At 43.3% G+C, this 15,259-nt stretch overlaps 1 protein-coding gene across 16 annotated transcripts in view; it reads right to left on the reverse strand.

Moving 5' to 3' along the window:
* The window catches only part of CACNA1D (calcium voltage-gated channel subunit alpha1 D), a 524,402-nt gene that overhangs the window by 19,764 nt on the left and 489,379 nt on the right, over positions 1-15,259 (reverse strand). For all 16 annotated transcript variants that reach the window (XM_073592294.1, XM_073592295.1, XM_073592299.1 and 13 more), the window contains one exon: positions 220-363. In XM_073592294.1, the coding sequence (XP_073448395.1) occupies positions 220-363 (144 nt within the window). The remainder of the gene's footprint in view (positions 1-219; positions 364-15,259) is intronic.

Consider the following 15,259-nt stretch of genomic DNA (forward strand, 5'->3'; position numbering starts at 1 on the left):
GTGTTTTTCTTGTTTTTTTTATGGTTGAACTAGATAGACTAGTGTCTTTTTCAACTGACTAACTAGGTAATTATAACCCTAGAGGAAATAAAAGTTTGGATGTTCCCTATAGACACCAAATCAATTATAGCCGTCATTTTGCTGAGCTGCTATGGGAACACTTCCATTATTCCTCCAGTTTTATTGAAGAGCCTGGTTATGGTACTTGTAATCATTTACCTGTTCCCAGAGAGCATACTGTCCTCTTCATAATACTCCTCCCCACTGTAGTACTCTGGCTCCCCCAGGTATGGATCCTCATAGTCCATAAAGTCAGGATCTTCACGGAAGATGACAGGCATGTTCCTCTCTCCAGACTCTGATCTGTGATAGTGACACAAACATGTCAAAAGGACTAGCAATGTGTTTATTAAGCCTACTGCAGCCCACCAATGCAGAAAGGTCATTACAAGGCATAGAAAAAAATGACTCTACTCCACTGTACTATCTTTAATAGCAATTTAAAAGGGCCAATAAGTGCAACTCAATGTTCCAATACCAAAAAAAAAAAAAAAAAAAAAGTGCAACTCAATGTTCCAATACCAAAAAAAAAAAAAAAAAAAAAAAAAAAGCCATTAAAAATCGCAAATACATCTATAGGGGCATTTAAAGCCCTGGTAAAGTTTCAGTTTAAATGGGCTAAATACATTCCATGTGCATCAAAATAAAGACATGCATAGTTAGAGTGCTTCAATCAGCAAAGACCATGAGCTTTTTTTTTTGACTGCAGAGCTATAAATCTGATCTCTGCAGAGAGACCACTGCTTTCCTACAGAAAGCAAGGGCCTCCCTCTGCAGCTGCTGTAAGGGAACATCACTTTCTCCTGCTGTAACTGGTTTAGAAGGAAAGCAAACTATAAGATATGAAACACCTTTAGTTTTAATGCTCCTAGAACTGTTTTAAACTGAAAGATCAACTGAGCTTTAAAGTGAACTTGTCAGGTCTAAAAGTTCTTACAGAATTCTAGCAAGTGAAGGCATTTTGTATTGAAAACAGACACTTAAACCTGAAATCATTGCAAGTGTGCATGCAGGAAGCGCCTTAATACTGCGCAAACGCTAAAAAATGGCAGGAAAAGATATGTGGACCCCCCTAGCTTAACTGGTTGCCATAAAATATGATCTGATCCTTATATAAGGCAAGACATAGACGGTTCAAATCTTGGACGGTTCAGCAGGAAGCGGACGAGATTCAAACCATGTATGGGCAGGCTGAATGTAGCCAAGTTGATGGATCAATCAACTTGGGTACAACCAGCCTGTCGGATTTTTACATCCAATTATCACTAGTGGCTGGTATAGCTGCTACCAATAATCACTGTCTTCTCCCAGCAGGGACGCCTTCCCCTGCCAGGAGGATACAATGGCTCGGCAGGAGGAATTCCCCTCAACACTGTCTGTGTTGATGGTGGAATTGAGCGAATTTGCTCCATGTATGGCCTGCATAAGTCACAACAATAGACAAACACAATGTGCTTAAGCTGATAACACACAAGCAATTCTAATTTCTCATGTCTTTATTGAACACAACCATTAAACATTCACAGTGCTAGAGGAAAAAGTACGTGAATTCATAGACTAATTACTTTAATGAAAGCTAATTGGAGTCAGTAGTTTGTACATCTGGAGTCCAAATAACTAAATAAGTTTGGAGGTGTGGTTTAGAGCTACACTTTGATTGATAAAGGACAGTCAAACATTTTAAGATTGCGGTTTATAGGAAGCATCAGCTGATGTGAACATGTCTTGCAAAAAGGATCTTTCTGAAGACATACAATCAAAAGTAGTTGATCTGCATTAGGATGGAAAGGGATACAAAGCAATCTTAAAGTATTTAGGAATCCATCAGTCAACAGACAACTTGTCTATAAATGCGGACAATTTAGTACGGTGGCTGCTATTTCTAGAAGTGGGTGCCCAGCCAAGATGACTCCCAAGGCACAACACAGAAGCCTCAATGAGGTAAAGAAGAACCCAAGAATTAATAGCTAAAGGTTTGAAGACTTCACTGAAACTGGCAAACATCCCTGTTTATGAGTCTACAATATGTAAGTCTTTGAATAGGTAGGGTGTCCATGGCAGAACACCAGACAGGAAGCTGCTGCTCTCCAAAAAAACATTGCTGCACTTCTGAAGTTTGCCAAAGAGCGCCTTGGCAAACCGCATCACTACTGGGAAAATATTTTGTGGACTAATAAAACAAAAGCTGAATTTTTTTTTTTGTTCCATTAAAAGAAAGTTTATTGAGCATACGAGTAAATACAGGATATTTCACACAACAGTACGGTGCAACAAGCACCAACATAAGTTGATAGGATATATAAGATTGTCTGACAGGTCATATCATCATCTAGGATATTACTAGATACAGTTGCCTGAACCAAGGGGATGAATAAATGCGATCCCCTATGTCATAAAACCATAGAGATGCTTACTAACTGGCCTTGCGGCCTAGATTTGAGAAGCAGTCGGCATTAACCTACACAGGTGGAGGAATCGTCCACCCATCTGTCCCAAATTTTATTAAATTTGTCAGGGCATCCTCGATGAGAGTAGAGGACTTTTTTTATAAGGAAGGGTAAGATCCAACGCCCTCTTCCACTGCTGAACAGTGGGAGAGATAGTTCTGAGCCATAGTTGGGTTATTTGCATTCTGGCAATAAAGAGGGTTTCTTGCAGAAATATTGTAAGGTATTTCTCTTCCTCAGGTAGGGGAAGAAGACCAAGTTTGCACTGACGTGGGCATCGCATTAAGGGGGACCCCATATGATCGTGAAGGAACTTGATAACCTGCGACCAATAATGGTGGATAGGTGGACAAGACCATATGAGATGGTAAAAGGTGCTGTTAGTATCACCACATCTAGGGCATGTTGAGTTGGCATCTAGTTTATATTTGGACAGACGGGAGGGAGTAATGTAGGACTTATGGAGGATGTAGCGGTGGGTAAGTCAGTCTGATAATTTAGGTGATACCTTTTTGGAAGTCTCCAAAATATTTCCCCACTCCTCATCCTCTATCTCCCCCAGGTCAGTCTCCCAGTTAGATTTCAGTTGGTATGCATGAGTTGTGGCCTTGGGTGTAAGAAGTTGAGTATACAGTAGTGAAATTAATTTCTTAGGGTCCTCACCAAAGGTCATATCCGCTAGGGTCACCGATTCCAATCCAGATTGAAGGGCATGGCGAACCTGCAGGTAGTGGAAGAACATGTGGTTGGGGAGACTGAATTCGTCCTTAAAGGTTTGGAACGGTTTAACAGCGTTGTCTTTGAGAAGTTGAGACAGGTATATGACTTTTTTGGGCTATCCATATTTTATGGTCTGGAATGGTCATTAGTTCCAAGAGGAGAGGATTGTCCCACAGTGGCGGGTGTGAGCGTGCAGAGGGGGGCCCCAGTAATGTTTAACGCTAGATGCCAGATTTTACTGTGGTGTGCTAGCATATGTCGCCTGTCACCTAAGCGAGAAAGGCCATGGTGTTTGCAAAAGAGTATCTGGAAGGGATGGGAAACTAAATCAGTAGCCGCCATGCACACTAACATGGAGTAGCGAATCTTATCATGCCTGTTGAAGTAGTAAAAATGAGACAATTGGGAGGCTAAGTAGTATAATGCCAGATCGGGAAGGGCAGTGCCCCCCAGGTGGACAGGTCGCTTCAAAGTCTGCCATGCTAGTTTGTGCCCAGAGGAGCCCCAGACAAATGTATTAAGGATGGATTCCATGTTTCTAAACATATGGGCTGGAATGTATAGTGGGGCATGCCAGAATAAGTAAAGTAGTTTGGGGAGGAGAACCATTTTTACTAGGTTGATGCGGCCCATGACCCCAAGAGGAAGTCTGGACCAGACCTAGGTTTTGCATTTAAGAAGTTCATATAATGGTTCTATGTTTAATTATATGTAGTCTACAAGGGAGCGAGAGCACTGTACACCCAAATATTTGATCTGGTTGGTACGCACCAGGGGAAGAGCCTCCTGTGTATCAGTAGGGACAGTAGCGTCTATAGGGAGAATTTGGGACTTAGACCAATTAATTTGCAATCCCGAGAAAGCGCCAAAGTGCTGGATTAGATGTAAGGCCGCAGTCAAAGAGGGGCCTGCATCTTCCAAATAGAGGAGCATGTTGTCCGCATAGAGACTGATCACCTCAGTCATCCGTCCCATGCGGAGGCCCCGGATGTTAGGGTGCGCCCTTATGGCAATGGCTAATGGTTCCACGGTGTATAACATAGGGGAGATGGGGCAACCCTGGTGAGTTCCTCGGGACAGAGGAAAAGAACTGGACATCTGTCCATTCACTAGAGGGCAAGCAAAGGGTAGCTCAGTATGGCGAGTGATCCGATAGGATCCTGGCAGCAAAACCCACCTCATGGAGATACGGGGTCAGGGCAGGAGATAGCATTATCATGTCTATGCGAGACATGGCAGCCTGAGATGGGGTAAAGCAGGAGTATGCACTTGTGTTTGGGTGTTTAAGTCTCCATGTGTCAGTCATGTCAAATTCCAGGAGAAACCTGCCAAATCTGGTCAGTGTAGGCTGAGTTGGCGATGCAGTGGGTGGGTGAAGTCTGTCAAGATAGGAGTCCACTACCATGTTGAAGTCGCCTATCCATATGGCAGGTACTGTAGGGTGCTGGGTCATGAAGGCTACTCCTTCTCTGAGAGCTGCAAACTGAAAGGGTGGGGGAATGTAGAAGGCCAAAAGGAGGACCTCAAGGCCTCCCACTGTGGCATGTAGGAAAAGAAACCTGCCATGCTGATTCGACCGCAACTCGTGTAGTTGGAACTGGACCGTTTTAGCAATGAGGATGGCGACACCTCTGGAATTATTCGTGTGGGGGGCCTGGTACAGTCAACCCACCCAGGGTTTTTTGAGTAACATTTGCATTTGGCCCGTAATATGGGTCTTCACCAGTACAGATATATCTGCATGTATTTGTTTGAGATAGGAGAGAACGGCTAGGCGTTTAGGTTTGGCTCTCAATCCCCTCACATTCCAGGTGACAAATTTAAGGGTTGTCATCTTAGCAGCTGTGGTGAATTGCTATTCAGTCGGATCGGCAGGGGGCAGCACAAAGCCATATTCACATGTAATGTAGGCAACATATGCACATTAACATATTGGAGCAAAGGCCCCACTACCCATCTCAAAGCGGAGCCACGCAGGAGGGTCAGAAAGAGCTGCTAAACAACAGCAGCAGACCTGCAGAAGGCCACGCAAAGAGACAAGTAGATACACATCATCCTTAGAATAAGGCAGCTCAAATAGTATAATAAAATGTATGTCAGACAGTATGAAAAAAAATATAAAACAAGAAAAAAAGGAACTGTGAAAACATTGCCAACTCTGGACCAGCGCGGCTTATCAAACTTGAGACAGCCCTCCACAGCCGTGGAGGCTGTAGCTGGCCAGGGAAACAGAGCTTGTGGGAACAGCGAGGTGGACTCTTGTCCATTAACAGGGACAATAAAGCCATGAGACTGTAGTTGGGGTGGAAGTACAGGTGCACTCTCAGCCATCACAAAGGGCGAACAAAGTTTAACAAAAGTGCACAGCGGTGCTAGCCGAGCTAGAATCCGGATGTAAACGGGTGTGCAGAAGGTTAGTTCGAGAGTGGCTGCAATATGTCTCTGTTATGGAGAGGGACAGTGTACATCAAATCGACCGCCATAAACAGCAATTATTCAGTAGTGTTACGGCCTGGGGGAAAGGAGAAGGAGCAACGTGCATAAGTGCAGACTGGGTGATAGGAGAAAAAAACCCCGGGTAGGAGCCTACTCACTGTTCATAGGGATGGCATCGTCGGTGTGAATCTCTGGATCCCAGGTCAGTGAGGGACATCAGTGGACGGATGTGTATGGCAGCTATGATGGTGCAGGGGCAGCTGCCTCCTGCCTCTCCAGCCAAGGGTCCTCGAAAAAGTGAGTTTTGCCATCTCGGATAACACGAAGGCGTGCTGGGAAGAGCATGGCATAGGCAAGATGGTGGTTGCGGAGCTGACGTTTGTCATCGGAGAATTGCGCTCTTTTTTGCCTGACCTCGGCAGAGAAATCCAGAAACACTGCGATATGTGAATTTCCAAATGGGATGTTACCCTTTTCCCGGGTAAGGCGCAGGACAGTGTCTCAGTCGCGATAGTTTAACATCTTTGCAATAATGGTGCGTGGAGGAGCGCCAGGTGGTGGAAATCTTGAAGCCAGGCGGTGTGTGCGCTCCACCACGAATGTGGAGGAGAAGGCCTCTCTGCCAAAGTTGGTGGTGAGCAGATTTTTAAGGAATGTGGGGGGGTCCGAGCCCTCCAATTTCTCTGGCAGTCACACAAACCTAAGGTTGCATCGGCGAAGTCTGTTTTCCATGTCATCCTGTTTACTTAGGACGACACTCAGCTGATGTTGAAGCCGTTCGGTGGTGACCTGAAGGGGGGGGATGTCGTCCTCGACCTGCCCGATCCTGCGCTCTGTCTCATTAACCCTCTCCCGTAGCTTGTGAAGGTCTTGACGGATGAGGGAGATGTCGACCTTGACCTCCTCAATTCTAGATGTGAGAGTCGTCTGGCAGAGGGAGACAGTATCGAGTATATGAGCGGTGTCTCCGGAGGGTGGGGCCTCCTCCCCCGAGCCAGACGCAGCGCCATCTTCCCCCGTCGGGTCCGGGTACTTGCCAAGCTTTGCAATCGCCCCCTGTGCTCTTTACGGCGGTGACATTGGCACAGTATATTCTACGAGTGATACTGATGATTTGTGCTGAAGAAAGGGATATTTAAGTCCCGCAGGATCAAGTTGTAGGATATCAGGCAGCCGGAGCTCTCACTCTGCACTCCTCACGTCATGCAGCTTCAGGCCATGCCGTCACAAAAGCTGAATTATTAAGGGAAAAATGCTCAGCATTTTGTATGGCACAAAAAGGGCACAGCTTACCAGCATCAAAACATCATCCCAATGGTTAAGTATTGTGGAGGGATCATCATGATTTGGGTTGCTTCTCTGCCTCAGGGCCTGGACCACTTGCCATCATCCAGGGGAAAATGAATTCCGAAGTTTACCAAAATAGCATACAAGATAATGTCAGGGTGGCTGCCAGCCAGCTGAAGCTTAGTAGAAGTTGGGTGATGTAGCAGGACAATGACCTTAAGCATCAAAGTAAATCCACCATGGACTGGCTTCAGAAAAAGATAATGTGCCTTTTGGAGTGGCTTATACAGAGCCCAGACCTTAAAGTGTTTGTAACCCTTCTAAATAACTCATTGCCAGCCCCTCTTTTATGTAGCCATATGTAACACACTGTGTAAATATTTGTGGAAAACAAAGCCCCTAAATACCATTTTTCAGAGATCTTCAGGTCGGTCACCTTCTGGTCATCTCACGGACACGGGGTTCTGGGCGGACATTCCAATGTGAATCGACATCACGCCCCCAGTGCCAGACATGTGGTGTCAATAATTGACACCATCACGCCAATGCTGTATTTACATCTGGCGCCGTCCATGAGGGGGCTTTTGGCAGAGCCCCCCCTCCATTAGCCGCCTGCATGACGTTGGCGGTCACCCATTGGGTACATTGGAGTATTTATACTCCATTTGGCTGGACCAGACACTTCCTGTCAGGTGTTATATCAGTGGATAATGTGCACTATTTGGATCGTATGGGATGACAAAGGATGTCAAGGTAGTATTGTGGCAGATTGCTTTTCTTTTTTGTACACCTTCTTATTTGGTGGTTGTTTTTTTCTTAGTCCCTTCACTACTGGTTCCCTCTGATTGGGATACACTGCCTCACACTCTTTAGGAACCATTCTAGTTCCATTATAGGACCATTATCAAGATACCATTTTATCTATGTTGGCAATAGCACATTATAGTATGTATTGAACATCATGTGACTTTTTCATTTATAATTACACTTACATTTCTTCTTATTATAGATACATGGTTATGTGGTCATATCACTTTTCAATATACACAGGATTTTTTCCCAGGGATGTCTGTTTCCTGTCGGTTTTCCATCCCATTGCCTTGGGTTTACCACCTCAGCTCGGGGTGAGGATGTTCCTCTCTCCCCCTACTGGCCCCAGCCCCTGGTGCCTTTCACCCAGACTCCTAGGTTCTGTAAGTATGAATGGGTGACCTATGGTTATTACCCTTTCAAGTTTTCCCTAGTTTTACAATATTTTTATAGACATCGTTTTCCGCATCTGCTCCAGAAGATTGGAAATTATCCATGAAACGCGTCAAGCTCTATAGATGCTATTATTATGATCATACAATTTAAGCGTGTTACCCACGTCTTTATTGATTATGTTTTACTGGCCTGTACCAAGGTATTATGGTTCTGTTACAACAACATGAACATGGATTCTAGAGTCTGGTGTTTTTACAATGTTAATTTCATCAATTCGCGAGCTGTTTTGCTACTATGTTACTGATGTTGTGATATCTTTGCCATAAATTATATTTTCTATTTTTAATATATTTGTCTATGTTATGATACAATGCTATGACTTGACAGAATGTAATGATGATACCCTGTAATATACATCTGCCAGACACTCTCTGTTCATGTTGCCAATTCGGCTGCATGCTTCACACAAAGTCCCAAACCATTTCCCCATGTTGGTAGCAAATAGGGATGGAGGCACTCGACGTTCTATGTCCTGGCCTCATAAAGTCCAAAACTATTTTTTTCCTTATCAAGTGCTGTATAACATGCTTTAAAGCAGTGGTTTTCAACTCCTGTCCTTAGGACCAATTAACAGGCCAGGTTTGCAAGATAACTGAAATACATCACACGTGATATCATTTTTCTGCTCAGTGATTACAGTATTCCAGTCTGAATCTCCCCAAGGTAATACTTAAAATCTGGCCTATTAGTGGGTCCTAAAGACAGAAGTTAGGGTTACAAGCACTTTAACCCCATAGAGCTGCTGTGGAATGATCTCATGAGAGCCGTTCACACCAGTCCTACAAATGTGTCTGAGCTAAAGCAGTTTTGTAAACAGGAATGGTCAAAAATTCCTCCAAAACGTTGTGCAGGTCTGATCCAGAGCAACCGAATGCATTTGCTTAAAGTCATTGCTGCCAAAGGAGGTTCGACCAGCTATTAACTCCAGAGTTTCATTTACTTTTTCCTTCACTAAAGACACAAGAAATTTGAATTGTTTGTGTGTTATCAGCTTAAGCATAGTGTTTTTGTTTCTTATTGTGAGGATCACATATTTTATGGCAAATTACAGCAGAAAACCAGTCAAGGGGTTCACTTACTTTTTCTTGACACTTGTCACTGTACATATTCCTCGATTTCTTTAATGACTTGGAGATGGGGCCCACCCAAGCCATTCAATAGTCCATAAGGCCCCTTTCACACTGGGGTGGTTTGCAGGCATTATTGCGCTAAAAATAGCACCTGCAAACCGACTTAAAACTGCCGCTACTGTTTGTTCAGTGTGAAAGCCTGAGGGCTTTCACACTGAAACGGTGCGCTGGCAGGAGAAAAAAAAAACTCCTGCAAACCGCATCTTTGGAGCGGTGAAGGAGAGGTGTATTCACTGCTCCTTCACCGCTCCTGCCCATTGAAATCAATGGGGCAGCGTGGCTATACCGCGGCAATACCGCGGCTATAGCCGCGCTATGCGAGCGGTTTTAACCCTTTTTTGGCCACCAGCAGGGGTTAAAACCGCACCGCTAGCGGCCGAATACCGCTGCAAAAACTACGGTAAAGCAGTGCTAAAAATAGCGCTGTTTTACCGCCGACGCCCCCACCGCCCCAGTGTAAAAGGGGCCTTACTGTGAGCTTCAGATGCCAGCAAAGGCTCTCAGTTTTGGAATGTTGAATGGAACAAAAGTACTTAGTGTTAGAACAGGGTGTTAATATTTTGGGAATATAGTCAGTTGGGAAACTTAATGTCATGACAGGTGATCTTTAAAGAATAAATCAAAATTGTACAGATGCAGCGCTATATAATATTCAAACTGAAAATTAGAAAAATGGAAAACAACAAGAAATATTTTAAAAATGATATACTGAGTCCAAATGATATGTGAGTCCAAATATTGCTAGTGAAAAACAGTCCAAGATAAAAAAAATAGGTATCCACCATGCGTTCAAGCTTCCATCCAGTGTTTAAAGTCTGCTCAATTATGCTCTCACCAAAGACATGCAAATAAACAGTAAATGACAGCCCACCCAAAGTTGGGTGACTGCAGCTTAACATATCCCCAGATGATCCCCTCATTTGATTAACAAGAGGAGCTGAGAGGAATACGCTTTAAAAGGAGTGTACTGAGGCTTACATTTACTTTACCTCTGGTGAGTGAGTGCATATGTTGGTGAAGGCTCACGTGCGGTGACCCTGTATGTTACACCTGGTGAAGTGTATCGGCTGTCATTTGCTGTTTATTTGCATGTCTTTGGTGAGTGCATATTTCAGCAGAATTTAAACACTCAATGGAAGTTTGAACACATGGTGGATACATATTTTTTTTTATCAAGGACTGTTTACACTAGCAATATTGGGACTCACAAACAGTGGATATAAAAAGTATACACACCCCTGTTAAAATGTCAGGTTTCTGTGATGTAAAAAAATTAGACAAGGATCAATCATTTCAGAACAGAGCAATCACATTCAAACTCATGGTAAATAGGAGTCAGTACACGCCTGTCATCATTTAAAGGGGTTGTAAAGTTAATAAAAAAAAAAAAAAACAACAAACATGTTATACTTACCTCCACTGTGCAGCTTGTTTTGCACAGAGTGGCCCCGAACTTGGTCTTCTGGGGTCCCTCGGCGGCTGTCTCAGCTCCTCCCTGCAAGAACTAAACACCTTTATGCGAGCTCTCTCGCACGGTGTTTAGTTCTTGCGGGCGCGCTCCCGTGATACAGCCGGCGGCTATATCCGCTGACTGTATCACTCGCCCCCGCCCCCCGATGCGCCGCGTCATTGGATGTGATTGACAGCAGCGTGAGCCAACGGCTGTGCTGCTTTCAATCCATCCACTCTAGCCAATCAATGGCCAGGCTGAGCGGCAAAGAGGAAATCGGGGGCGAGCGCAGCAGGTGAACGGGCTCAGGTAAGTAAAATGGGGGTGCTGGGGGGGCCAGTATTGTCGGATGTTTTTTCACCATGATGCATATGTTGCATTAAGGTGAAAAAAGGTGAACCTTTACAACCCCTTTAAAGTGCCTCTGATTAACCCCAAATAAAGTTCAGCTGTTCTAGTAGGTCTTTCCTGACATTTTCTTGGTCTCATCCTACAGTAAAAGCCATGGTCCGCAGAGAGCTTCCAAAGCATCAGAGGGATTTCATTGTTAAAAGGTAACAGTCAGGAAAAGGGTACAAAAGAATTTCCAAGGCATTAGACATACCATGGAACACAGTGAAGACAGTCATCAAGTGGAGAAAATATGGCACAACAGTGACATTACCAAGAACTGGACATTCCTCCAAAATTGATGAAGGGACAAGAAGAAAACTGGTCAGGGAAGCTGCCAAGAGGCCTACAGCAACGTTAAAGTAGATGCAGAAATATCTGGCAAGTACGGGCTGTGTGGTACGTGTGACAACAATCTCCAGTATTCTTCAAATGTCTGGGCTATGAGGTAGAGTGGCATGACGGAAGCCTTTTCTTATGAAGAAAAACATCCAAGCCTGGCTAAATTTAGCAAAAACACATCTGAAGTCTTCCAAAAGCATGTGGGAAAATGTGTTATGGTCTGATGAAACCAAGGTTGAATTTTTTGGCCATAATTCAAAAAGATTTGTTTGGTGCAAAAACAACACTGCACATCACCAAAAGAACACCATACCCACAGTGAAGCATGGTGGTGGCAGCATCATGCTTTGGGGCTGTTTTTCTTCAGCTGGAACGGGGACCTTAGTCAAGGTAGCGGAAATTATGAACAGTTCCAAATACCAGTCAATATTGGCACAAAACCTTCAGGCTTCTGCTAGAAAGCTGAACATGAAGAGGAACTTCATCTTTCAGCATGACAACGACCCAAAGCATACATCGAAAGGGTGTGCACACTTATGCAACCATATTTTTTATTTTTACTTCTCTCCACCTAAAAGATTTCAGTTTGTTGTTCAACTGATAAAATATAAAAATAGCCGGCAACACCAATCCGTAAGAAATATTTATTGGCACATATAGGAAAACTGAGTTGTACAGTTTACAGCGAGGGAAAAAAGTATTTGATCCCCTGCTGATTTTGTACATTTGCCCACTGCCAAAGAAATGATCAGTCTATAATTTTAATGGTAGGTTTATTTTACCAGTGAGAGACAGAATAACAACAAAAATATCCAAAAAAACGCATTTCAAAAAAGTTATAAATTGATTTGCATTAAAATGAGTGAATTAAGTATTTGACTCCTTCGCAAAACATGACTTAGTACTTGGTAGAGAAACCCTTGTTGGCAATCACAGAAGTCAGACGTTTCTTGTAGTTGGCCACCAGGTTTGCACACATCTCAGGAGGGATTCTGTCCCACTCCTCTTTGCAGATCCTCTCCAAGTCATTAAGGTTTTGAGGTTAATGTTTGGTAACTCGAACCTTCAGCTCCCTCTACATGTTTTCTATGGGATTAAGGTCTGGAGACTGGCTAGGCCACTCCAGGACCTTAATGTGCTTCTTCTTGGCCACTCCTTTGTTGCCTTGGCCTTGTGTTTTGGGTCATTGTTTTGCTGGAATACCCATTTTCAATGCCCTGGTTGAGGGAAGGAGCTTAGCAAAAAAAACACCCCCAAAGCATAATGTTTCCACCTCCATGTTTGACGGTGGAGATGGTGTTCTTGGGGTCATAGGCAGCATTCCTCCTCCTCCTCCAAACACGAGTTGAGTTAATGCCAAAGAGCTGGATTTTGGTCTCACCTGACCACAATGCTTTCACCCAGTGCTCCTCTGAATCATTCAGATGTTCATTAGCAAACGTCAGACAGGCCTGTACATGTGGTTTCTTGAGCAGGGGGACCTTGCGGGCGCTGCAGGATTTCAGTCCTTCACGGCGTAGTATGTTACCAATTGTTTTCTTGGTGACTATGGTCCCAGTTGTCTTGAGATCAGTGACAAGATTCTCCTGTGTAGTTCTGGGCCAATTCCTCACTGTTCTCATGATCATAGAAACTCCACGAGGTGAGATCTTGCGTGGAGCCCCAGAACGAGGGAGATTGACAGTTATTCTGTGTTTCTTCCATTTGCGAATAATCGCACCAACTGTTGTCATCCTCTCACAAAGCTGCTTGGCGATGGTCTTGTAGCCCATTCCAGCCTTGTGTAGGTCTACAATCTTGTCCCTGACATCCTTGGACAGCTCTTTGGTCTTGGCCATTGTGGAGAGATTGGAATCTGATTGATTGATTGCTTCTGTGGACAGATGTATACAGGTAACAAGCTGAGATTAGGAGCACTCCCTTTGAGGGCCAGTTCACACCACATGCAGTCCAGTGCGTTTTTTTGTTCTGCAACAAAAATGCAGAGAAAGTAGGTTGTATGGGTTTCAATGGCATAGTTCATACCAGTGATTGCAGTTCCAGTGCTTCCAGTAAAAAAAGTAGAATATGCTGCATTTTTCCTGCACTGGACTGTACTGAAACTATGTAAAACGCATCAAAAATGCACTGGAATGCACCTAAATGCACCAAAAATGCACTTGAATGCACCAGAATGCACTGGAGCACACATGTCCTTATTTAAGGTTAAGAAAAAAGAGGGGAGCAACAAAAAACGCACTGGAACGCACCAAAAATGCGCATGAAGAAAAGCTTCTGGAATGCATCTGGACTGCGTTTCTATGGTGTGAACTGGCCCTAATGCTGGCCATACAGTATATGAAAAATCATCCGAAATTCGGTCATTTAGACAGTTTTTAGGCCAGTTAATGGGCACAAATCGGTAATCGGTTGGTACGTTTTTGAGCTGAAAAAAACGAAGGACTAGTTTGGAAATTTTCTGCCGAACAAACTATAAATTGAAAGGTTAATGCGTTTCCCTTCCAAGCTGTTTGTACTAGGTATATGTGAAAAAATGAACAAAAAATGGATTCATTTATGTCCATGGAACGATTTATAGGTCATTACATGACGGCACTATCTATGGCTCTCACAGCCGAATATTCATTTTTTGAAAATGGGTTTAAACAAATTTTCATATAGCATATGGCCAGCATAAGAGTGCTCCTACACTCAGCTCGTTACCTGTATAGAAGACACCTGGGAGCAGAAATCTTGCTGATTGATAGGAGATCAAATACTTATTTCAGTCATTAAAATGCAAATCAATTTATAATTATATTATTATATTGTTATTCTGTCTCCCACTGTTAAAATAAACCTACCATTAAAATTATAGACTGGCCACTGACGAAGAAATGATCAAACGTACAAAATCAACAGGGGATCAAATACTTTTCCCCCCCACAGTATAGGTCACATTAAAGGTAGAAAAAGTTCTGAAATGATTTATCTTTGTCTCATTTTTTTACATCACAGAAACTTGACTTTTTTACAGGGGTGTGTAGACTTTATACCCACTGTACATATTTTGGATTTTTTTATATTTATATTCTTGTTTTCTTTTTTTCTAATTTTCAGTTTGTATATTATATAGAGCTGTACCTGTACAGTTTTGCTTTATATATAAGGGTTGTAACCTTTTGTGCAGGCAGTTTTTCACTTATTTTGAGTGCTCACTACATATTTTTCACTTTTATTTAAAGAATTATTATTCATGAATGATATCTAATTCCTAGGGGGAGGGGTAGTCTATAAAAGTAGGGACAAACTAAGTAACTAGCCTTAGCTGTTTATTCCAGTCTGTATGCCAGCTGAAGGTTTCCCTTCTTTTCCTGACTAGTTACAATATTGTCAGTGAAATAGGACGAGAAGGGAAATCTCCTTACATGTCCAAAGACCACAAACAAAGAAAAAATGTATAGAGGTGCTAACCCTTTCCGACCGTAATAAAGAGTTTTGGCTGGAATTGCACTTTAATAACAGACTATAAAACAGGGGGGAGGGAGGTTACATAAAGTACAAGAACACTAGTTCCTGCATTTTATTAAAGGAAATACAAGTTCCTACTCTTACCCCACTGCAACTCTCATGCAAAAGAGATGTGGCTCAGCAAAGAGGGAGTGGGTCTATGTTACCACACAATTTGTATGAAATATTACCTGGGCCAGCCAACATTTCCGACACAGTTGTGTAAGTCTTCTATGAAAATT

This window comes from Aquarana catesbeiana, linkage group LG07 (genome assembly GCF_042186555.1).
Source record: "Aquarana catesbeiana isolate 2022-GZ linkage group LG07, ASM4218655v1, whole genome shotgun sequence".
Taxonomy (NCBI): Eukaryota; Metazoa; Chordata; class Amphibia; order Anura; family Ranidae; genus Aquarana; species Aquarana catesbeiana.